The sequence below is a fragment of the Coregonus clupeaformis genome, chromosome 17 (assembly GCF_020615455.1).
Source record: "Coregonus clupeaformis isolate EN_2021a chromosome 17, ASM2061545v1, whole genome shotgun sequence".
Lineage (NCBI taxonomy): Eukaryota > Metazoa > Chordata > Actinopteri > Salmoniformes > Salmonidae > Coregonus > Coregonus clupeaformis.
Genome location: NC_059208.1, coordinates 26,679,668 through 26,704,705, shown reverse-complemented (window position 1 = coordinate 26,704,705; position 25,038 = coordinate 26,679,668). Strand labels below are relative to the sequence as shown.

The window sequence follows — 25,038 nt, the reverse complement described above, 5'->3', positions numbered from 1 at the left end:
CAATACCTCTCAAGTATTTCATTCAAAACTAGACGTTGAACTGACATCTGTGCCCAGTGGGCAGAGGCAGTATATAATATGGTATGGCATATACTTCAAGATTAATATACTCAACAGTTTTGTTTGAATTAATTACTTGAGAGGTTTTGAGTTATCTGATTAAACCAAAACTATAGTAATTCCACCATTACTACTGAATGTTGGATAAAGAGATGACACAGACTTATTTTGCTGCTATATATTTATTATTAGGCTTTTCAAAGTTGTAAAGGATAGACAGAGATACACACATACAGAGATAATCTGAGTTGTAGTGATACACAATTCTGGGATTATATCTGGATTATAATGAATACAGAGTTCAATAACAATTCCATGCATAAATACTCATAATCCCTCACAACATTATATAGTTCAGAATATGTTATCACATACAGAAGGTAATTTTAAGGTACTTTTACGATTTTACGTTGAAATACCTACAGCCTGGACATGAAAGGGACGTTTTTAAAGGATATTTTAGAGCCATGAGAGTTTATTTGAAAATTAAAATGCTCTAGCCTCCAAACTTGATATGTACAGGTTTTCCATATTTGTTAAGGAGTTTTTGAATCCATGACTGGTTGTTTGAATCTTTGCTACTGATAATGTAACAACCCCTGACCCCCTTCACCACCGCACACGTGGTCTTTGGACCACAGGGCGCCACTTCACAGGCCATCTCGCCGGAGCTACAGCTGCAGCGGTGGTGGCAGTTCTCCTCCTCATAGAAGACCTCGCCGGACACAAAGTAGCGACCCTCGTGGTGACAGCCGCAGTCCTTCACGTGGACACACTTGTCTTCGCTCAGCAGGAAACCAGGTTTGCACTGACAGCCCTCCCCTGGAGGAGTGGTGCATCCTGGGGCGGAGGTCATGGAGTAACATGTGGCCGGGCACCCCGGGGCCGAGAGGCTGTAGACACTGTTCTCTGGACAAGGGAGGTCTGAAAACACACAGGGAGAAAGAGAGGTCAATGGAATTAATCACAATTTTCGAGTTTCAGGATTTCATTTAAAATGTAGGGTTCGAATTTGCAGTCTTATTTTACTGTCAGATTCCTGAGAGATAAAAGAAGAAACCAACACACTGTCAGATTCCTCTTTTAAAGAACTGATGAATTACGACTCATCATAAACCTGAAGGCTAATGATAGAAAACCAGAGGACTTACGGCAGAAGTCTTTACTCCTCCAGGCCTCGATTTTCCCTCCCTTCTCCTGACACTCTTCCACATAGTTGGTGATGATGTCACAGGCTGCCGTCAGTAGGCCGCTGTTGAGGATCATGTCATAGATGCAGTCTTCTTTGTACTCAACAGAGTCCACTCTACCAATGCAGTCTCTGAGGGGACCACTCTTGTCCACAATGACATCACAGGCGCTGACATATTTGGGCTTTATAAGGGGGATGTCTACAACTGCACAATCTTTGCACTCATGGGAGCAGCCCGGTACGTCAGCTACCCAGTAACTGTTTCCAAACTCCTTGGGACTCATGGGCTTTTTCCCATCGGGCAGAAGCAGGTCGTCGTCAGGGTTGTCATTGAGGTTGCCACAGAGACCACAGATGGCGTTGTGGTAGGTGCTCGGGACCTTCACCCTCACCTCGCTGGACCAGTCGAAGGAGACCTTGAGACCGAAATGAGTCTCCAGCACAGCAAAACGGCTGTTTCTGTAGATCTGAACCTCAGTGTTGTTGGAGTAGTACGGTAGAGACGTCAGGACATCGTTCACCTAAAATACAGTCCAGTGAAAATAGAGAGTGGAATGGATACTATTCCACAAGAGTGATTTTTTTTCAAAACAGTATATTATACAAAATAAATAATAACAACAGTTAGTACAGGACCTGTATTACTCACCAGGACTTTGCCGTGATAGTCGCCTGTGATAGTGTAACTACTTCCCAACACAACAACAGTCACCACCTTGGCGTAGGAGACTCTGGTGCTGCCCCTGTTGTTGTTTTCCAGAGTCACCTCAAAGCTCTCCAGATCGGGCTCTTTGGAGCAGACCCCCGCCAGCTTGTAGATACAGTTTCCCTGGAAGTCGAAGCGCTTCCCATCAAAGGTGCGGAAGTGGGGGTCCCCCTGTGCTGAGCAGGTCTTGAAGCTGAGGGGGTAGCAGTCCTGAACCCCGTTGACCACTGCACAGTGCTCACTAGCCTTGCACTTTCTGGGTATACACACCACCTTCTGTGTGGCTCCGTCGCACACACACTTACTCTGACACGTGTTGCCCTCCCAGAAGGTTTCTTCAGGCAGGTAGTAGTGGTCATTGTGTGTACAGCCACACCCTGTCTCCTTGACGACACAGTGTTCATCGCTGAGCACGTAACCCTTGTCACACTGGCAGCCCTTCACACAGACTTTGGAACAGATCTCGGAGACATTGGGATTGGCACAGGTAGCAGGGCAGGCAGTGCCACATAGCTCATAGTGGCTGTGGTACGGGCAAGCCAGGGCTGTTCGAGTTGAGAAAAAAACAACATCACAAATGTAGGCCTAATACATTTTGCAAATGCACAAATGGTTCTATCGTGTCATTATGCACATTTAAGGATGTCTGAGTTCCTAAATGTGATGTTTTGTTATAGCTGAGTACTTACGGCAGTTGGTGGCCTTTCTCCACAGTGGTGAGACAATGGCCCCAGCCTGCTGACATTTGGCCACGTAGTTAGCCAGGGCCTCACATAACACTTCCTGTCGCCCCTCATTCAGACACACATCATAGAGGCAGTCTGAGGCAAACTCCTTCACCGGCACTTTCTTATGACACTGGTCAAAAGGGCCCCTTCCGTGTGTCATCAAACCACAGTACTTTGGTCCAGTGTAAAGTGCCCGGTCTGTATCTGAGCACGTGGGGCAGTTGCCGTTACAGACGTGCCAGCAGAAAGGGTCACCGTCGGCAACACTCCAGGACGCCACCCACGCCGTGGTATTGGTCGAAAGCACGCCTGTGGGAGTGGTGAAGTCATCTGCTTTGTTACCATTGTAGTTGCCACAGATGCCACCGAGGTTGTCGTAGTAACTGCTGCTGATGGTCACCACGAAGAGGATGTTCCAGTCAAAAGTGATCTTGAGGCCAACATCTGTCTGGATGGTCCCTTGGATACCAGACTCTGTGATTCTGACGCTGCCAGACTCCAAACTCACAGGGAGGTCAGACCTAATGCCATCAATCTGAGACAAGAGAGAGAAGAGGATTTAAAGAGGACTTAAAGCAGATGGAGAGCATGGAGGATTCTTACATTCAACTTCAAAATGGAAAATCTGTATCAAGTATAACTGAAAGCCACCCACCTCCACTGTCCCTCTTTGGCCACTGAGAATGGTGATCCTGTGACCACTCAGGTCTATGTTGGCTGACTTGAAGAAGGAGCCTTTAGAGTTGAAGCGCAGCTCGTTCTTGGTCTGGATGCTGAACTGAGGCAGGGAGGGGTCTTTGCCCGTCGTGTTCACCAGAATGTAGGAGCAGGTACCCATGAAGGAGAAGGGCTGGCCATCGAACGTGGTGTAGTGAGGGTCACCGAACAACCAGCAGTAGGCCTTAGACTGGGCCACACATACCGCCTTATTGTTCTCCACCACACAGTTCTCCTTCTCACGGCACTCAGTGTCCTCACAGGGGTCTGACAAAATGTGTATTAGAGATGTTAAAATATCTTGCTCATATTAATATCAAAATAAGAACATCAACAAAGTCCATAATTCCACATCAAAAGGTACTAACATAAAGCCATAACTGTTTGGTTTTATTATTATTCATGTTTTTTTTTACCTGTGCTGTAGCAGCCCAACACTCCATTCTTCAACCCACATTTCTGGCCCTCTTTGCACTGTGAGTTCTTGCAGGTGAACACTCCTGAAGCACAGCTGCAGGTCCCAGAACAGTTGGCCAGCATCACAGACTGGCCAGACTGAAAACCAGCAAAACATGGAAATTATATAATTGAGTGTTTATACTATGGTGGTAACCATAGGATGATTGTAAACAATAAATATTTACCAAGGATAGTGATTTATTATATTACTTGCACTTTATATTTGCATTTAGCGTAAAACAGATATAGGCCTATAACTGTATTAATCGCTTTAGGATACCATTTCCTTTTTGGGATATGAAATGGCAATTTATTTGTCAATACACACAAAAAGTAATCACCATGTAATAGTGTCCATCAACCACACAGCCACAGTTCTCCAGTAGGACACACTTGCCACCATCAAACACAAAGCCGTCGTCACACTGGCAGCCCTCCTGGCATAGTGGGCATTTGGGAGACTCACTGAGAGAGTCACAGGTGGAAGAACAGGTGTCGGCACACAACTCATAGTGACTGTTAGCTGGACACGTCAGAGCTAGAGGACAGATGGAAATGGGAGGAGATGCATGTTATCAAAAAACATAATAAACTTCAATGATCAGCTTCAGCTTCAATTGTTTTTCAGCAGAGCATTAGGTCAGAAAAATATTGCACCCTAAGATAAACTAGGATAAGGTAAATTAACTTTCAATATCAAAATTCACTCACGACAAAACTGGTCAGATCTCCAGCTGCTGACAATGCCACCGGATGCCTGACAGAAAGTCACATACGTCTGTAAGTGGCGGCACAGGGCATCCCCACCCTCTCCCTCCTTCACGCACTCCTCAAAGTGCACTTGTGGTGGCACAACAGCATGGCATTGAGCAAATGGACCCTTGGTTGACTTTATGATGCTACAAGCCGCCGGGGGTCCAGTGGAGGGAGGACACTTCAAGCCACCGTCACATCCTGTCTGACATTTGACCCCTTCCAGAACTACCAACCACCCCGCTGCAAACTTCTCCACAGACGGCTCCTGCAGCCCACTGGGCAGCAGGAAGTCATCTTCCTTCTTGTCATTATAGTTGCCACAGAGACCACCGGTTACACCTTTGTAAGTGGATGGAAGCTGTATGATGGCGCCAGCAACAGTGTCGTAGGTCACCATCAAGCCAAAGTCTGTTACCAAGACGATGTTAATGCCATTCTGGTAGGCCCTGACCTTTCCATCTCCGAGTGACAGTGGGAGATTTGCAGCAACGTCATCCACCTGTGAAAGAAGAAAAGATTGAAAACATCAGTTTTTCTAATCAAGTGTTGCTTTTTAATACTGAAATGAATAGATCAAGACAGAAAACTACCGTTATTTCCCATATCACTCTGGGAGACATAGATATCTTGTATTTGTAGGCCTGTATTTCAACCCTCCTGGTGACCATTGCATCATCCATCTTGGTCAACTGCTGCACTGACACAACAAATGGAGCCATCGAACCGTATTTCTCCACAACCTCCAACATTTTGTACACACAGTCCCCGTGTAGGCTGAAGCAGCTGCCATCGAATGAGTGGAATCTCCTCGCCCCGCTCACATGGCAGGTGCCCGTGCTCATGGGTACACAGGCCTGCACCCCGTCTTGGACCTGGCACTTCTCATTGGGACCACAGGCAAACTTCACATTACACTCCACGTCTCCATCCTTGTTACACACACAGCGCTCTTTACACTGGCCGTTGGGGAAGAACACCTGGCCCATCTGGTAGTATTGGCCTTGGTGAACGCAACCACATTCAGCCAGCGGCACACACTCGCTATCACTCAGTATGAAGCCGTCGTCACACACACAGCCCTCGGTGCACAGGGAGTTCGCACAGCTTTCAGGCTCATCGAGGCCGCTGCAGGTCTGGGGGCAGCTTGAGGCACACACCTCATAGTGGCTGTTGGCCTTGCAGGAAGATGCTACAACACATTAGGCCAAACATGATAGAATTTAATATTGGAACCAGGAGCTGCTAGCTAGACAAACCCCTTCTGACTTATTGTAATGATCATAACTTTTACAGTAGTGGTTTTGAAATTCACATTTGATGAGGTGTGTCTGTGCACTACTTACGACAGAAGCTGTCCGACCTCCACTGTTCCACCTTGGCAGGGGCATCCTGGCAGGCAGTGGTGTAGGTGCTGAGGGCGTTACAGAGGGCAGAGGCATGGCCACGGTACAGACACATATCAAACACACAGTCCTCATAATACTCTGTGGGGTCCACCTTGGCGTGGCAGTGCTTGAACGGACCGTTCTTGTCTGTGATCCTGCCGCAGTACTTCCCTGTTTGGTAATCCAGCATCAGGCTGTGGTCACAGGTGGGGCACTTCTTGCCGTCACAGTCGCTGGAGCAGCCAGGGTCGTTCCCCCACTTTCCAGCTGTCCCCGAATAATGTTGGGGTGTTGGCAGGTCTCTTGTCTGGTTTGAGGAGGTCGTCGTTCCGTTGGCCATTCCAGTTTCCGCAGAGCCCTCCGGTGAGGTCTGAGTAGGAGCTGGGGAGGGTTAGGGAGACGTGGCTGTTCCAGTTGAACTTCAGTGTCAGGCCAAAGTTGGTCTTCACCACCCCGAAATACCCACTGCGGAAGATGGACAGTAGGCCATCTTCTACATCAAATGGCAAGTTCACATACTGGTTGTTGACCTGGGAAGAGAGAAAGAAACGTTAATGATACATGAAGGACGATACTGTCCTGATATTTCTTCTTACAGTAAGTAGTATAATCATGAGCGCAAATTTACTAAATAAACTCAGAACGCAATTATGTCATTCATTTGGAATGGAAAACATTTTAAGGTAGCTTACCAATACTTTGCCAGGGTTGTCCCTACTCATGGTGATGACATTTTTGAAGACAGTGATGGTGACTGTCTTTGTGTAAGACACTGCCGTGTTCCTTCCCCTATTCTGATTCTTTACAAGCACCTCAAAAGGTGCCAGAGATATGTCGTCTTTGCTGACCAATTTGGAGAGAACGTAAGTACACGTTCCCTGGAAGTCGAACTTCTTGCCATCAAACGTGCGGTAGTGGGGGGTCGCCTGAACCTTGGCAAGTGGCATAAGATGTTGGGTAGCAATCTCTCTTACCACCACGCAGGCCACACATCTCTGATTTCTTACATGCTGTTGCTTTGCATTCTACCTTGGCTGTTCCCGGATTGCATTCACACTGCTTTGTGCATTTGTCATCTTCCCAGAACTTCATTCCAGACGGGTAGTATCGTCCCTTCATAAGAGCAGCCACAGCTCTCCTTGGAGACGCATTTGTCTCCGCTAAGGACAAAGCCCTTCTTGCATTGACAGGTCTCCACACAGGGTTCCTTGCACTTTGCTTCGGCATCTAGATCTGAACAAGAGGCAGGGCAAGCTGTGCCACACGCCTCATAGTAGCTGTTTGACGGACATTCCAGTGCTGCAAATGTGAAATGAGAAAATATATTGAAATAATAGTGAAAAGTGCAATCTAAAAATCTTGATGAAATGTTTGGAGAGAGGAAAACTCACGGCATCCAGCGATTGTCCTCCACTCAGGGCTAATTTTGACCCCCTCTGCCAAACAGGCGTCATCGTAGCTTTTCATGTTCTCACAGAGGAACTGGTAGATGCCTTTATTGATGCAGATGTCATAGACACAGTTGTCCATGAACATGCCTGGGTCCAGGACCTTGTGGCAGCTGGCGAATGGGCCATCTTTTTTGGCCAAGAGACCACATAACTTCTCTCCTTTGTATTTCTGTTGGAGAGCTGGAGTGCAGCTAGGACATTCCCCTAGGCAGTCATCATGACAGAACAAGTCGCCGTCTTCAGTTCTCCAGCTCTGGGCAAACTTCACCACTGTGGGTTCCTTGTTACCTTTGGGGTTAGTGAACTCGTCGTTGCGATCCCCGTTGTAGTTCCCACAGAGCCCACCCAGGGTGCGGAAATAGCTGCTGGGGGCAGTGATGTAGAACTTCATGTTCCAGTCGTACATAACCTTCAGGCCAAAGTTTGTCTTCAGAACAGCATAGCTGCCACTCTGCACCACCGTTAGGTTTCCCCCGGCTAGGGTCACAGGCAGGTAGACGTTCTCACCATTCACCTAAGAAAAGATCAATGAGCATATGAAAAAACCACTCAGTTCTCCTGGTGAATTGACCAAATCTACCATGGAACCGACCCCAATCCTGATAATTTCCCTCTGTTTTTTTTTTTACTTACCTCAACCTTCCCTTTATGCGTGCTGATCACAACAGTCAGCCCATAGACCGTGACTGAGACTTTCCTTACGAAAGACACCCTCTTGTTCCCTCTGTGGTTGTTCTTGGTCAGGACAGTGAACGGGATGAGGCCAGGTTCAGATTTAACAACCGTGGCCATGACGTAAGAGCAGGTGCCCTGGAAGTCAAACCGCTCCCCATCAAAGGTGAGGTAGTGGGGGTCGCCCACAGCCCTGCAGGTGGCCTTAGACTGGGCCACACATACAGCCTTACTGTTCTTCACCACACAGTTTTCCTTCTCACGGCACTCAGTGTCCTCACAGGGGTCTGACAAAATGTGTATTAGAGATGTTAACATATCTTGCTCATAGTAATATCAAAATAAGAACATCAACAAAGTCCATAATTCCACATCAAAATGTACTAACACAAAGCCATATCTGTTTGGTTTTATTATTATTCATGTTTCTTTTTACCTGTGCTGTAGCAGCCCATTACACCATTCTTCAACCCACATTTCTGGCCCTCTTTGCACTGTGAGTTCTTGCAGGTGAACACTCCTGAAGCACAGCTGCAGGTCTCAGAACAGTTGCCCAGCATCACAGACTGGCCAGACTGAAAACCAGCAAAACATGGAAATTATATAATTGAGTGTTTATACTATGGTGGTAACCATAGGATGATTGTAAACAATAAATATTTACCAAGGATAGTGATTTATTATATTACTTGCACTTTATATTTGCATTTAGCGTAAAACAGATATAGACCTATAACTGTATTAATCGCTTTAGGATACCATTTCATTTTTGGGATATGAAATGGCAATTTATTTGTCAATACACACAAAAAAGTAATCACCATGTAATAGTGTCCATCAACCACACAGCCACAGTTCTCCAGTAGGACACACTTGCCACCATCAAACACAAAGCCGTCGTCACACTGGCAGCCCTCCTGGCATAGTGGGCATTTGGGAGACTCACTGAGAGAGTCACAGGTGGAAGAACAGGTGTCGGCACACAACTCATAGTGACTGTTAGCTGGACACGTCAGAGCTAGAGGACAGATGGAAATGGGAGGAGATGCATGTTATCAAAAAACATAATAAACTTCAATGATCAGCTTCAGCTTCAATTGTTTTTCAGCAGAGCATTAGGTGATACAAATATTGCACACTAAGATAAACTAGGATAAGGTAAATTAACTTTCAATATCAAAATTCACTCACGACAAAACTGGTCAGATCTCCAACTGCTGACAATGCCACCGGATGCCTGACAGAAAGTCACATACGTCTGTAAGTGGCGGCACAGGGCATCCCCACCCTCTCCCTCCTTCACGCACTCCTCAAAGTGCACTTGTGGTGGCACAACAGCATGGCATTGGGCAAATGGACCCTTGGTTGACTTTATGATGCTACAAGCCGCCGGGGGTCCAGTGGAGGGAGGACACTTCAAGCCCCCGTCACATCCTGTCTGACATTTGACCCCTTCCAGAACCACCAACCACCCCCGCTGCAAACTTCTCCACAGACGGCTCCTGCAGCCCACTGGGCAGCAGGAAGTCATCTTCCTTCTTGTCATTATAGTTGCCACAGAGACCACCGGTTACACCTTTGTAAGTGGATGGAAGCTGTATGATGGCGCCAGCAACAGTGTCGTAGGTCACCATCAAGCCAAAGTCTGTTACCAAGATGATGTTAATGCCATTCTGGTAGGCCCTGACCTTTCCATCTCCGAGTGACAGTGGGAGATTTGCAGCAACGTCATCCACCTGTGAAAGAAGAAAAGATTGAAAACATCAGTTTTTCTAATCAAGTGTTGCTTTTTAATACTGAAATGAATAGATCAAGACAGAAAACTACCGTTATTTCCCATATCACTCTGGGAGACATAGATATCTTGTATTTGTAGGCCTGTATTTCAACCCTCCTGGTGACCATTGCATCATCCATCTTGGTCAACTGCTGCACTGACACAACAAATGGAGCCATCGAACCGTATTTCTCCACAACCTCCAACATTTTGTACACACAGTCCCCGTGTAGGCTGAAGCAGCTGCCATCGAATGAGTGGAATCTCCTCGCCCCGCTCACATGGCAGGTGCCCGTGCTCATGGGTACACAGGCCTGCACCCCGTCTTGGACCTGGCACTTCTCATTGGGACCACAGGCAAACTTCACATTACACTCCACGTCTCCATCCTTGTTACACACACAGCGCTCTTTACACTGGCCGTTGGGGAAGAACACCTGGCCCATCTGGTAGTATTGGCCTTGGTGAACGCAACCACAATCAGCCAGCGGCACACACTCGCTATCACTCAGTATGAAGCCGTCGTCACACACACAGCCCTCGGTGCACAGGGAGTTCGCACAGCTTTCAGGCTCATCGAGGCCGCTGCAGGTCTGGGGGGCAGCTTGAGGCACACACCTCATAGTGGCTGTTGGCCTTGCAGGAAGATGCTACAACACATTAGGCCAAACATGATAGAATTTAATGTTGGAACCAGGAGCTGCTAGCTAGACAAACCACTTCTGACTTATTGTAATGATCATAACTTTTACAGTAGTGGTTTTGAAATTCACATTTGATGAGGTGTGTCTGTGCACTACTTACGACAGAAGCTGTCCGACCTCCACTGTTCCACCTTGGCAGGGGCATCCTGGCAGGCAGTGGTGTAGGTGCTGAGGGCGTTACAGAGGGCAGAGGCATGGCCACGGTACAGACACATATCAAACACACAGTCCTCATAATACTCTGTGGGGTCCACCTTGGCGTGGCAGTGCTTGAACGGACCGTTCTTGTCTGTGATCCTGCCGCAGTACTTCCCTGTTTGGTAATCCAGCATCAGGCTGTGGTCACAGGTGGGGCACTTCTTGCCGTCACAGTCGCTGGAGCAGCCAGGGTCGTTCCCCACTTTCCAGCTGTCCCCGAATAATGTTGGGGTGTTGGCAGGTCTCTTGTCTGGTTTGAGGAGGTCGTCGTTCCGTTGGCCATTCCAGTTTCCGCAGAGCCCTCCGATGAGGTCTGAGTAGGAGCTGGGGAGGGTTAGGGGAGACGTGGCTGTTCCAGTTGAACTTCAGTGTCAGGCCAAAGTTGGTCTTCACCACCCCGAAATACCCACTGCGGAAGATGGACAGTAGGCCATCTTCTACATCAAATGGCAAGTTCACATACTGGTTGTTGACCTGGGAAGAGAGAAAGAAACGTTAATGATACATGAAGGACGATACTGTCCTGATATTTCTTCTTACAGTAAGTAGTATAATCATGAGTGCAAATTTACTAAATAAACTCAGAACGCAATTATGTCATTCATTTGGAATGGAATTTTTTTTAAGGTAGCTTACCAATACTTTGCCAGGGTTGTCCCTACTCATGGTGATGACGTTTTTGAAGACAGTAATGGTGACTGTCTTTGTGTAAGACACTGCTGTGTTCCTTCCCCTATTCTGATTCTTTACAAGCACCTCAAAAGGTGCCAGAGATATGTCGTCTTTGCTGACCAATTTGGAGAGAACGTAAGTACACGTTCCCTGGAAGTCGAACTTCTTGCCATCAAACGTGCGGTAGTGGGGGTCGCCTGAACCTTGGCAAGTGGCATAAGATGTTGGGTAGCAATCTCTCTTACCACCACGCAGGCCACACATCTCTGATTTCTTACATGCTGTTGCTTTGCATTCTACCTTGGCTGTTCCCGGATTGCATTCACACTGCTTTGTGCATTTGTCATCTTCCCAGAACTTCATTCCAGACGGGTAGTATCGTCCTTCATAAGAGCAGCCACAGCTCTCCTTGGAGACGCATTTGTCTCCGCTAAGGACAAAGCCCTTCTTGCATTGACAGGTCTCCACACAGGGTTCCTTGCACTTTGCTTCGGCATCTAGATCTGAACAAGAGGCAGGGCAAGCTGTGCCACACGCCTCATAGTAGCTGTTTGACGGACATTCCAGTGCTGCAAATGTGAAATGAGAAAATATATTGAAATAATAGTGAAAAGTGCAATCTAAAAATCTTGATGAAATGTTTGGAGAGAGGAAAACTCACGGCATCCAGCGATTGTCCTCCACTCAGGGCTAATTTTGACCCCCTCTGCCAAACAGGCGTCATCGTAGCTTTTCATGTTCTCACAGAGGAACTGGTAGATGCCTTTATTGATGCAGATGTCATAGACACAGTTGTCCATGAACATGCCTGGGTCCAGGACCTTGTGGCAGCTGGCGAATGGGCCATCTTTTTTGGCCAAGAGACCACATAACTTCTCTCCTTTGTATTTCTGTTGGAGAGCTGGAGTGCAGCTAGGACATTCCCCTAGGCAGTCATCATGACAGAACAAGTCGCCGTCTTCAGTTCTCCAGCTCTGGGCAAACTTCACCACTGTGGGTTCCTTGTTACCTTTGGGGTTAGTGAACTCGTCGTTGCGATCCCCGTTGTAGTTCCCACAGAGCCCACCCAGGGTGCGGAAATAGCTGCTGGGGGGCAGTGATGTAGAACTTCATGTTCCAGTCGTACATAACCTTCAGGCCAAAGTTTGTCTTCAGAACAGCATAGCTGCCACTCTGCACCACCGTTAGGTTTCCCCCGGCTAGGGTCACAGGCAGGTAGACGTTCTCACCATTCACCTAAGAAAAGATCAATTAGCGTATGGAAAAACCACTCAGTTCACCTGGTGAATTGACCAAATTTACCATGGAACCGACCCCAATCCTGATAATTTCCCTCTGGTCTTTTGTTACTTACCTCAACCTTCCCTTTATGCGTGCTGATCACAACAGTCAGCCCATAGACCGTGACTGAGACTTTCCTTACGAAAGACACCCTCTTGTTCCCTCTGTGGTTGTTCTTGGTCAGGACAGTGAACGGGATGAGGCCAGGTTCAGATTTAACAACCGTGGCCATGACGTAAGAGCAGGTGCCCTGGAAGTCAAACCGCTCCCCATCAAAGGTGAGGTAGTGGGGGTCGCCCACAGCCCTGCAGGTGGCCTTAGACTGGGCCACACATACAGCCTTACTGTTCTTCACCACACAGTTTTCCTTCTCCACGGCACTCAGTGTCCTCACAGGGGTCTGACAAAATGTGTATTAGAGATGTTAACATATCTTGCTCATAGTAATATCAAAATAAGAACATCAACAAAGTCCATAATTCCACATCAAAATGTACTAACACAAAGCCATATCTGTTTGGTTTTATTATTATTCATGTTTTTTTTACCTGTGCTGTAGCAGCCCATGACTCCATTCTTCAACCCACATTTCTGGCCCTCTTTGCACTGTGAGTTCTTGCAGGTGAACACTCCTGAAGCACAGCTGCAGGTCTCAGAACAGTTGCCCAGCATCACAGACTGGCCAGACTGAAAACCAGCAAAACATGGAAATTATATAATTGAGTGTTTATACTATGGTGGTAACCATAGGATGATTGTAAACAATAAATATTTACCAAGGATGGTGATTTATTATATTACTTGCACTTTATATTTGCATTTAGCGTAAAACAGATATAGGCCTATAACTGTATTAATCGCTTTAGGATACCATTTCCTTTTTGGGATATGAAATGGCAATTTATTTGTCAATACACACAAAAAAGTAATCACCATGTAATAGTGTCCATCAACCACACAGCCACAGTTCTCCAGTAGGACACACTTGCCACCATCAAACACAAAGCCGTCGTCACACTGGCAGCCCTCCTGGCATAGTGGGCATTTGGGAGACTCACTGAGAGAGTCACAGGTGGAAGAACAGGTGTCGGCACACAACTCATAGTGACTGTTAGCTGGACACGTCAGAGCTAGAGGACAGATGGAAATGGGAGGAGATGCATGTTATCAAAAAACATAATAAACTTCAATGATCAGCTTCAGCTTCAATTGTTTTTCAGCAGAGCATTAGGTCAGAAAAATATTGCACCCTAAGATAAACTAGGATAAGGTAAATTAACTTTCAATATCAAAATTCACTCACGACAAAACTGGTCAGATCTCCAGCTGCTGACAATGCCACCGGATGCCTGACAGAAAGTCACATACGTCTGTAAGTGGCGGCACAGGGCATCCCCACCCTCTCCCTCCTTCACGCACTCCTCAAAGTGCACTTGTGGTGGCACAACAGCATGGCATTGAGCAAATGGACCCTTGGTTGACTTTATGATGCTACAAGCCGCCGGGGTCCAGTGGAGGGAGGACACTTCAAGCCCCCGTCACATCCTGTCTGACATTTGACCCATTCCAGAACCACCAACCACCCCGCTGCAAACTTCTCCACAGACGGCTCCTGCAGCCCACTGGGCAGCAGGAAGTCATCTTCCTTCTTGTCATTATAGTTGCCACAGAGACCACCGGTTACACCTTTGTAAGTGGATGGAAGCTGTATGATGGCGCCAGCAACAGTGTCGTAGGTCACCATCAAGCCAAAGTCTGTTACCAAGACGATGTTAATGCCATTCTGGTAGGCCCTGACCTTTCCATCTCCGAGTGACAGTGGGAGATTTGCAGCAACGTCATCCACCTGTGAAAGAAGAAAAGATTGAAAACATCAGTTTTTCTAATCAAGTGTTGCTTTTTAATACTGAAATGAATAGATCAAGACAGAAAACTACCGTTATTTCCCATATCACTCTGGGAGACATAGATATCTTGTATTTGTAGGCCTGTATTTCAACCCTCCTGGTGACCATTGCATCATCCATCTTGGTCAACTGCTGCACTGACACAACAAATGGAGCCATCGAACCGTATTTCTCCACAACCTCCAACATTTTGTACACACAGTCCCCGTGTAGGCTGAAGCAGCTGCCATCGAATGAGTGGAATCTCCTCGCCCCGCTCACATGGCAGGTGCCCGTGCTCATGGGTACACAGGCCTGCACCCCGTCTTGGACCTGGCACTTCTCATTGGGACCACAGGCAAACTTCACATTACACTCCACGTCTCCATCCTTGTTACACACACAGCGCTCTTTACACTGGCCGTTGGGGAAGAACACCTGGCCCATCTGGTAGTATTGGCCTTGGTGAACGCAACCACATTCAGCCAGCGGCACACACTCGCTATCACTCAGTATGAAGCCGTCGTCACACACACAGCCCTCGGTGCACAGGGAGTTTGCACAGCTTTCAGGCTCATCGAGGCCGCTGCAGGTCTGGGGGCAGCTTGAGGCACACACCTCATAGTGGCTGTTGGCCTTGCAGGAAGATGCTACAACACATTAGGCCAAACATGATAGAATTTAATGTTGGAACCAGGAGCTGCTAGCTAGACAAACCACTTCTGACTTATTGTAATGATCATAACTTTTACAGTAGTGGTTTTGAAATTCACATTTGATGAGGTGTGTCTGTGCACTACTTACGACAGAAGCTGTCCGACCTCCACTGTTCCACCTTGGCAGGGCATCCTGGCAGGCAGTGGTGTAGGTGCTGAGGGCGTTACAGAGGGCAGAGGCATGGCCACGGTACAGACACATGTCAAACACACAGTCCTCATAATACTCTGTGGGGTCCACCTTGGCGTGGCAGTGCTTGAACGGACCGTTCTTGTCTGTGATCCTGCCGCAGTACTTCCCTGTTTGGTAATCCAGCATCAGGCTGTGGTCACAGGTGGGGCACTTCTTGCCGTCACAGTCGCTGGAGCAGCCAGGGTCGTTCCCCACTTTCCAGCTGTCCCCGAATAATGTTGGGGTGTTGGCAGGTCTCTTGTCTGGTTTGAGGAGGTCGTCGTTCCGTTGGCCATTCCAGTTTCCGCAGAGCCCTCCGATGAGGTCTGAGTAGGAGCTGGGGAGGGTTAGGGAGACGTGGCTGTTCCAGTTGAACTTCAGTGTCAGGCCAAAGTTGGTCTTCACCACCCCGAAATACCCACTGCGGAAGATGGACAGTAGGCCATCTTCTACATCAAATGGCAAGTTCACATACTGGTTGTTGACCTGGGAAGAGAGAAAGAAACGTTAATGATACATGAAGGACGATACTGTCCTGATATTTCTTCTTACAGTAAGTAGTATAATCATGAGCGCAAATTTACTAAATAAACTCAGAACGCAATTATGTCATTCATTTGGAATGGAAAACATTTTAAGGTAGCTTACCAATACTTTGCCAGGGTTGTCCCTACTCATGGTGATGACATTTTTGAAGACAGTGATGGTGACTGTCTTTGTGTAAGACACTGCCGTGTTCCTTCCCCTATTCTGATTCTTTACAAGCACCTCAAAAGGTGCCAGAGATATGTCGTCTTTGCTGACCAATTTGGAGAGAACGTAAGTACACGTTCCCTGGAAGTCGAACTTCTTGCCATCAAACGTGCGGTAGTGGGGGTCGCCTGAACCTTGGCAAGTGGCATAAGATGTTGGGTAGCAATCTCTCTTACCACCACGCAGGCCACACATCTCTGATTTCTTACATGCTGTTGCTTTGCATTCTACCTTGGCTGTTCCCGGATTGCATTCACACTGCTTTGTGCATTTGTCATCTTCCCAGAACTTCATTCCAGACGGGTAGTATCGTCCTTCATAAGAGCAGCCACAGCTCTCCTTGGAGACGCATTTGTCTCCGCTGAGGACAAAGCCCTTCTTGCATTGACAGGTCTCCACACAGGGTTCCTTGCACTTTGCTTCGGCATCTAGATCTGAACAAGAGGCAGGGCAAGCTGTGCCACACGCCTCATAGTGGCTGTTCGACGGACATTCCAGTGCTGCAAATGTGAAATGAGAAAATATATTGAAATAATAGTGAAAAGTGCAATCTAAAAATCTTGATGAAATGTTTGGAGAGAGGAAAACTCACGGCATCCAGCGATTGTCCTCCACTCAGGGCTAATTTTGACCCCCTCTGCCAAACAGGCGTCATCGTAGCTTTTCATGTTCTCACAGAGGAACTGGTAGATGCCTTTATTGATGCAGATGTCATAGACACAGTTGTCCATGAACATGCCTGGGTCCAGGACCTTGTGGCAGCTGGCGAATGGGCCATCTTTTTGGCCAAGAGACCACATAACTTCTCTCCTTTGTATTTCTGTTGGAGAGCTGGAGTGCAGCTAGGACATTCCCCTAGGCAGTCATCATGACAGAACAAGTCGCCGTCTTCAGTTCTCCAGCTCTGGGCAAACTTCACCACTGTGGGTTCCTTGTTACCTTTGGGGTTAGTGAACTCGTCGTTGCGATCCCCGTTGTAGTTCCCACAGAGCCCACCCAGGGTGCGGAAATAGCTGCTGGGGGCAGTGATGTAGAACTTCATGTTCCAGTCGTACATAACCTTCAGGCCAAAGTTTGTCTTCAGAACAGCATAGCTGCCACTCTGCACCACCGTTAGGTTTCCCCCGGCTAGGGTCACAGGCAGGTAGACGTTCTCACCATTCACCTAAGAAAAGATCAATGAGCATATGGAAAAACCACTCAGTTCTCCTGGTGAATTGACCAAATCTACCATGGAACCGACCACAATCCTGATAATTTCCCTCTGTTTTTTTTTTTACTTACCTCAACCTTCCCTTTATGCGTGCTGATCACAACAGTCAGCCCATAGACCGTGACTGAGACTTTCCTTACGAAAGACACCCTCTTGTTCCCTCTGTGGTTGTTCTTGGTCAGGACAGTGAACGGGATGAGGCCAGGTTCAGATTTAACAACCGTGGCCATGACGTAAGAGCAGGTGCCCTGGAAGTCAAACCGCTCCCCATCAAAGGTGAGGTAGTGGGGGTCGCCCACAGCCCTGCAGGTGGCCTTAGACTGGGCCACACATACAGCCTTACTGTTCTTCACCACACAGTTTTCCTTCTCACGGCACTCAGTGTCCTCACAGGGGTCTGACAAAATGTGTATTAGAGATGTTAACATATCTTGCTCATAGTAATATCAAAATAAGAACATCAACAAAGTCCATAATTCCACATCAAAATGTACTAGCACAAAGCCATATCTGTTTGGTTTTATTATTATTCATGTTTTTTTTTACCTGTGCTGTAGCAGCCCATGACTCCATTCTTCAACCCACATTTCTGGCCCTCTTTGCACTGTGAGTTCTTGCAGGTGAACACTCCTGAAGCACAGCTGCAGGTCTCAGAACAGTTGCCCAGCATCACAGACTGGCCAGACTGAAAACCAGCAAAACATGGAAATTATATAATTGAGTGTTTATACTATGGTGGTAACCATAGGATGATTGTAAACAATAAATATTTACCAAGGATGGTGATTTATTATATTACTTGCACTTTATATTTGCATTTAGCGTAAAACAGATATAGGCCTATAACTGTATTAATCGCTTTAGGATACCATTTCCTTTTTGGGATATGAAATGGCAATTTATTTGTCAATACACACAAAAAAGTAATCACCATGTAATAGTGTCCATCAACCACACAGCCACAGTTCTCCAGTAGGACACACTTGCCACCATCAAACACAAAGCCGTCGTCACACTGGCAGCCCTCCTGGCATAGTGGGCATTTGGGAGACTCACTGAGAGAGTCACAGGTGGAAGAACAGGTGTCGGCACACAACTCATAGTGACTGTTAGCTGGACACGTCAGAGCTAGAGGACAGATGGAAATGGGAGGAGATGCATGTTATCAAAAAACATAATAAACTTCAATGATCAATTTCAGCTTCAATTGTTTTTCAGCAGAGCATTAGGTCAGAAAAATATTGCACACTAAGATAAACTAGGATAAGGTAAATTAACTTTCAATATCAAAATTCACTCACGACAAAACTGGTCAGATCTCCAACTGCTGACAATGCCACCGGATGCCTGACAGAAAGTCACATACGTCTGTAAGTGGCGGCACAGGGCATCCCCACCCTCTCCCTCCTTCACGCACTCCTCAAAGTGCACTTGTGGTGGCACAACAGCATGGCATTGGGCAAATGGACCCTTGGTTGACTTTATGATGCTACAAGCCGCCGGGGGGTCCAGTGGAGGGAGGACACTTCAAGCCCCCGTCACATCCTGTCTGACATTTGACCCCTTCCAGAACCACCAACCACCCCGCTGCAAACTTCTCCACAGACGGCTCCTGCAGCCCACTGGGCAGCAGGAAGTCATCTTCCTTCTTGTCATTATAGTTGCCACAGAGACCACCGGTTACACCTTTGTAAGTGGATGGAAGCTGTATGATGGCGCCAGCAACAGTGTCGTAGGTCACCATCAAGCCAAAGTCTGTTACCAAGACGATGTTAATGCCATTCTGGTAGGCCCTGACCTTTCCATCTCCGAGTGACAGTGGGAGATTTGCAGCAACGTCATCCACCTGTGAAAGAAGAAAAGATTGAAAACATCAGTTTTTCTAATCAAGTGTTGCTTTTTAATACTGAAATGAATAGATCAAGACAGAAAACTACCGTTATTTCCCATATCACTCTGGGAGACATAGATATCTTGTATTTGTAGGCCTGTATTTCAACCCTCCTGGTGACCATTGCATCATCCATCTTGGTCAACTGCTGCACTGACACAACAAATGGAGCCATCGAACCGTATTTCTCCACAACCTCCAACATTTTGTACACACAGTCCCCGTGTAGGCTGAAGCAGCTGCCATCGAATGAGTGGAATCTCCTCGCCCCGCTCACATGGCAGGTGCCCGTGCTCATGGGTACACAGGCCTGCACCCCGTCTTGGACCTGGCACTTCTCATTGGGACCACAGGCAAACTTCACATTACACTCCACGTCTCCATCCTTGTTACACACACAGCGCTCTTTACACTGGCCGTTGGGGAAGAACACCTGGCCCATCTGGTAGTATTGGCCTTGGTGAACGCAACCACAATCAGCCAGCGGCACACACTCGCTATCACTCAGTATGAAGCCGTCGTCACACACACAGCCCTCGGTGCACAGGGAGTTCGCACAGCTTTCAGGCTCATCGAGGCCGCTGCAGGTCTGGGGGCAGCTTGAGGCACACACCTCATAGTGGCTGTTGGCCTTGCAGGAAGATGCTACAACACATTAGGCCAAACATGATAGAATTTAATGTTGGAACCAGGAGCTGCTAGCTAGACAAACCACTTCTGACTTATTGTAATGATCATAACTTTTACAGTAGTGGTTTTGAAATTCACATTTGATGAGGTGTGTCTGTGCACTACTTACGACAGAAGCTGTCCGACCTCCACTGTTCCACCTTGGCAGGGGCATCCTGGCAGGCAGTGGTGTAGGTGCTGAGGGCGTTACAGAGGGCAGAGGCATGGCCACGGTACAGACACATATCAAACACACAGTCCTCATAATACTCTGTGGGGTCCACCTTGGCGTGGCAGTGCTTGAACGGACCGTTCTTGTCTGTGATCCTGCCGCAGTACTTCCCTGTTTGGTAATCCAGCATCAGGCTGTGGTCACAGGTGGGGCACTTCTTGCCGTCACAGTCGCTGGAGCAGCCAGGGTCGTTCCCCCACTTTCCAGCTGTCCCCGAATAATGTTGGGGTGTTGGCAGGTCTCTTGTCTGGTTTGAGGAGGTCGTCGTTCCGTTGGCCATTCCAGTTTCCGCAGAGCCCTCCGATGAGGTCTGAGTAGGAGCTGGGGAGGGTTAGGGAGACGTGGCTGTTCCAGTTGAACTTCAGTGTCAGGCCAAAGTTGGTCTTCACCACCCCGAAATACCCACTGCGGAAGATGGACAGTAGGCCATCTTCTACATCAAATGGCAAGTTCACATACTGGTTGTTGACCTGGGAAGAGAGAAAGAAACGTTAATGATACATGAAGGACGATACTGTCCTGATATTTCTTCTTACAGTAAGTAGTATAATCATGAGCGCAAATTTACTAAATAAACTCAGAACGCAATTATGTCATTCATTTGGAATGGATTTTTTTTAAGGTAGCTTACCAATACTTTGCCAGGGTTGTCCCTACTCATGGTGATGACGTTTTTGAAGACAGTAATGGTGACTGTCTTTGTGTAAGACACTGCTGTGTTCCTTCCCCTATTCTGATTCTTTACAAGCACCTCAAAAGGTGCCAGAGATATGTCGTCTTTGCTGACCAATTTGGAGAGAACGTAAGTACACGTTCCCTGGAAGTCGAACTTCTTGCCATCAAACGTGCGGTAGTGGGGGTCGCCTGAACCTTGGCAAGTGGCATAAGATGTTGGGTAGCAATCTCTCTTACCACCACGCAGGCCACACATCTCTGATTTCTTACATGCTGTTGCTTTGCATTCTACCTTGGCTGTTCCCGGATTGCATTCACACTGCTTTGTGCATTTGTCATCTTCCCAGAACTTCATTCCAGACGGGTAGTATCGTCCTTCATAAGAGCAGCCACAGCTCTCCTTGGAGACGCATTTGTCTCCGCTAAGGACAAAGCCCTTCTTGCATTGACAGGTCTCCACACAGGGTTCCTTGCACTTTGCTTCGGCATCTAGATCTGAACAAGAGGCAGGGCAAGCTGTGCCACACGCCTCATAGTAGCTGTTTGACGGACATTCCAGTGCTGCAAATGTGAAATGAGAAAATATATTGAAATAATAGTGAAAAGTGCAATCTAAAAATCTTGATGAAATGTTTGGAGAGAGGAAAACTCACGGCATCCAGCGATTGTCCTCCACTCAGGGCTAATTTTGACCCCCTCTGCCAAACAGGCGTCATCGTAGCTTTTCATGTTCTCACAGAGGAACTGGTAGATGCCTTTATTGATGCAGATGTCATAGACACAGTTGTCCATGAACATGCCTGGGTCCAGGACCTTGTGGCAGCTGGCGAATGGGCCATCTTTTTTTGGCCAAGAGACCACATAACTTCTCTCCTTTGTATTTCTGTTGGAGAGCTGGAGTGCAGCTAGGACATTCCCCTAGGCAGTCATCATGACAGAACAAGTCGCCGTCTTCAGTTCTCCAGCTCTGGGCAAACTTCACCACTGTGGGTTCCTTGTTACCTTTGGGGTTAGTGAACTCGTCGTTGCGATCCCCGTTGTAGTTCCCACAGAGCCCACCCAGGGTGCGGAAATAGCTGCTGGGGGCAGTGATGTAGAACTTCATGTTCCAGTCGTACATAACCTTCAGGCCAAAGTTTGTCTTCAGAACAGCATAGCTGCCACTCTGCACCACCGTTAGGTTTCCCCCGGCTAGGGTCACAGGCAGGTAGACGTTCTCACCATTCACCTAAGAAAAGATCAATTAGCATATGGAAAAACCACTCAGTTCACCTGGTGAATTGACCAAATTTACCATGGAACCGACCCCAATCCTGATAATTTCCCTCTGGTCTTTTGTTACTTACCTCAACCTTCCCTTTATGCGTGCTGATCACAACAGTCAGCCCATAGACCGTGACTGAGACTTTCCTTACGAAAGACACCCTCTTGTTCCCTCTGTGGTTGTTCTTGGTCAGGACAGTGAACGGGATGAGGCCAGGTTCAGATTTAACAACAGTAGCCATGACGTAAGAGCAGGTGCCCTGGAAGTCAAACCGCTCCCCATCAAAGGTGAGGTAGTGGGGGTCGCCCACAGCCCTGCACGTTGCTTTGGAGATGTGGACACAAACCCCCTTTGTACATTCTTCCTTTTCTCTGCATTTGACGTTCTCACAAGGATCTGGTGGTGGAGTGGGTGGTGCAGTGCCTGAGGGAGTACAGAAGCAACATTCAAGATGAACACTAGTTTTCATCCAGTGCATTTGTTGTGTTGTGTTGCGTTTTGTTTTGTTTTATTGTGTTGCATTGCATTGCGATGTGTTGCATTGCATTGTGTTGTCTAAGAGTTGTCCCCTTCAACAGGGTGAGTGTCGAGGGGCAGTTGATAGGCCAGTTAAGTGGATGTGTCAATTAAACAGCGTACCTTTGTAACATACTCCTGTTGTAGCGTAGCCGTCTCTTGACATGCCACCATAAACGTAAACAGCCATGAGGGAGTCACCTTTGATGGAGAAATGCTGTTGCTGCTCTCCCAATGGAGCATTAACCCACATGTACTTAGGGTCTGAGATGAATGATGTCCATTGGAGAGATTTCACACATTTATTTTTCTCACAGACTTTAACGGTGTTGATCCCTTCCCCCTCGGAGACGATGACCAATGTGCTCTCGAACTTGCTCTGTGTGTCCACTGACCACTCGTTGGCCAGATCAGACGTTGGGAGGATGTTGGTGAGGAACGGATCGTAGGGCTTGTTGTTGCTGAAGTACATCACCATTACCTTTTTATCACTTTTGATGATCAGTGGATATTTGGGTTGGACAGAAACCACATACGCCTGCCCCGCATTCAACTCCTTAGTAGTGGATACCTTTCCCTCAAAGATCTTTACTAGAGTGTTGTCCTCTGAGGCTACAATGTTGACAAAGTCTGTTGAATGTGTCATGTGCATGGAAGGAACCAGGTAATTGGTGGAAAGGCTCTGTACTGGTAGCAGTTGTTCATATACGTGATTGCAGCGGCCTCCATCTGCGACGCACTCGTGTCCCCCCAGGACCGCTACAGTGTGCTTGGCTTTGACCCTGGTCCCAGTGAAAGTGGTGTAGCTTTGGTAGAGGTAGACCTGGTATGGGTCCATGGTAAAAATCACAGCCTGTCTTTGCTTCCAGGAATCCATACCACTGAGATCCATGTTGGAGAAAGGGATGATCGTGATCTTGTTGGGCTCTTTGCCGTTGACAATAGACACAAGCTTGTGCATGTTGCTTGGACCCTCCTTGGGGGTGAAGACCACATAGTCAGTACCCAGCTGGTCAGTTGGGAAGACCACACTACTGTCTCCGGTCGAGAACTTGTAGTTGAAGGCCACCACTGAGATGTCAGAGTTGGAGGTGACCTGCACTGTTTTGGTGGAAGCTCCTGGACCCCCAATTTCAGCATTACCAGGTATGGCAATCCATTTGGTGTTCTGTTTCTCTATTTTCACCGAGGTGGAGAAGCCGATTGCATTGACCTGAATTTGAACAACAGCTGGATAATCCTGTGTGGTTATGGCCAGTTGAAGACTCTGATCATCATGGTAGCTCAGCAAATAGTTAGGCATAAAGGCAGTAATGAACTCCCGCCCCACTGGGCATGATCCTTTGACCACTAAACATAAAGGAAGAAAGAACATTTTACAGATGAGCACCTGCATTCTTTTCGCAACCATTTGAGTATCAGTTTTATAATGAAAGGTATACTATAGCTTAAATACAGTACAATTATCTTGCTCCAACTGCTCTTGTTGAATTCACTGACTGTCAAGTGTCAATTTAGTAAAGCACAAAATCATTTGTTTTTGCTTGAATGACATGATCGTATACAAATGTAAATGATGTGTACATAACAATACACATGTCGCTTCCCCTGCATCGCTTTATAACCAGTGTTACATGTCTATAATATAGTGTGCCCTACAGAACAAACAACATAAATATCCTATCTAATTAGAGGAGGCTAGAAAGATTTAATTTGCCAAGCTACTCTATTTATGTTTCCCCAGAATGTTTGATAATAATAAATGATCAACTTGTTCAATTCTGGTAGTAATTACATGACATGGAATATTGAAAGGTAAACTGTGATTCTTACTTGTGAATAGGGTGGCAGCCACACAAAGCAGGAAAGTCGTTGTCCCCATGGCTGGAAACAAAAATGCAAAGTCAACAAATGATATGAAAAATATATATAAATGGATGTAAAAACAAAATCAGTTAGACTATAGAGTAGCTACTGACAGGAGAGAAAACATATATAATTCATATTAAAGGCATTTACTTTCATTCATTCATATCCATCAATAAATTACATCAACAAAAATTGTTGAATTACTATGCATTAATACATTGTACATGTATCTATAAAGATAGGAAATAGTTTTTTTCAATTCACGTTCAGCTCCCTAATAATTTGGTCGTCGAATTACACTATTCACCATGTTTTCTAATCCAAAAGACTGATCTGATGTCCATACTTTACCTGTTGGTGGGACCATGAAGGATATAACAGACAGGGAGGGATGAGAGGGTGTCTTATATTGTGAAGACGATGA

The 25,038-nt window shown here is 47.0% G+C and overlaps 1 protein-coding gene across 1 annotated transcript; it reads right to left on the bottom strand.

Annotated features, from left to right (window-relative positions):
• Positions 1–235: 235 nt before the first annotated feature.
• On the bottom strand, positions 236–24,048 carry LOC121556069 (IgGFc-binding protein-like). The gene is given in 47 exon segments (XM_045225979.1): positions 236–984; positions 1,212–1,773; positions 1,902–2,503; positions 2,648–3,221; positions 3,342–3,670; positions 3,820–3,958; positions 4,204–4,400; positions 4,574–5,117; positions 5,209–5,807; positions 5,962–6,270; positions 6,356–6,533; positions 6,696–6,923; positions 6,925–7,116; positions 7,118–7,302; positions 7,395–7,968; positions 8,088–8,413; positions 8,563–8,701; positions 8,948–9,144; positions 9,318–9,661; positions 9,815–9,862; positions 10,066–10,507; positions 10,708–11,129; positions 11,212–11,279; positions 11,442–11,980; positions 12,139–12,560; positions 12,604–12,713; positions 12,832–13,158; positions 13,329–13,445; positions 13,692–13,888; positions 14,313–14,604; positions 14,714–15,294; positions 15,466–16,018; positions 16,181–16,719; positions 17,021–17,450; positions 17,570–17,895; positions 18,045–18,183; positions 18,430–18,626; positions 18,800–18,991; positions 19,023–19,344; positions 19,436–20,034; positions 20,189–20,477; positions 20,479–20,760; positions 20,922–21,526; positions 21,619–21,811; positions 21,813–22,193; positions 22,312–22,652; positions 22,869–24,048. Coding segments are annotated over 47 exon segments (16,779 nt in total). The 3' UTR covers positions 236–556.
• Between the last annotated feature and the right edge of the window lie 990 nt (positions 24,049–25,038).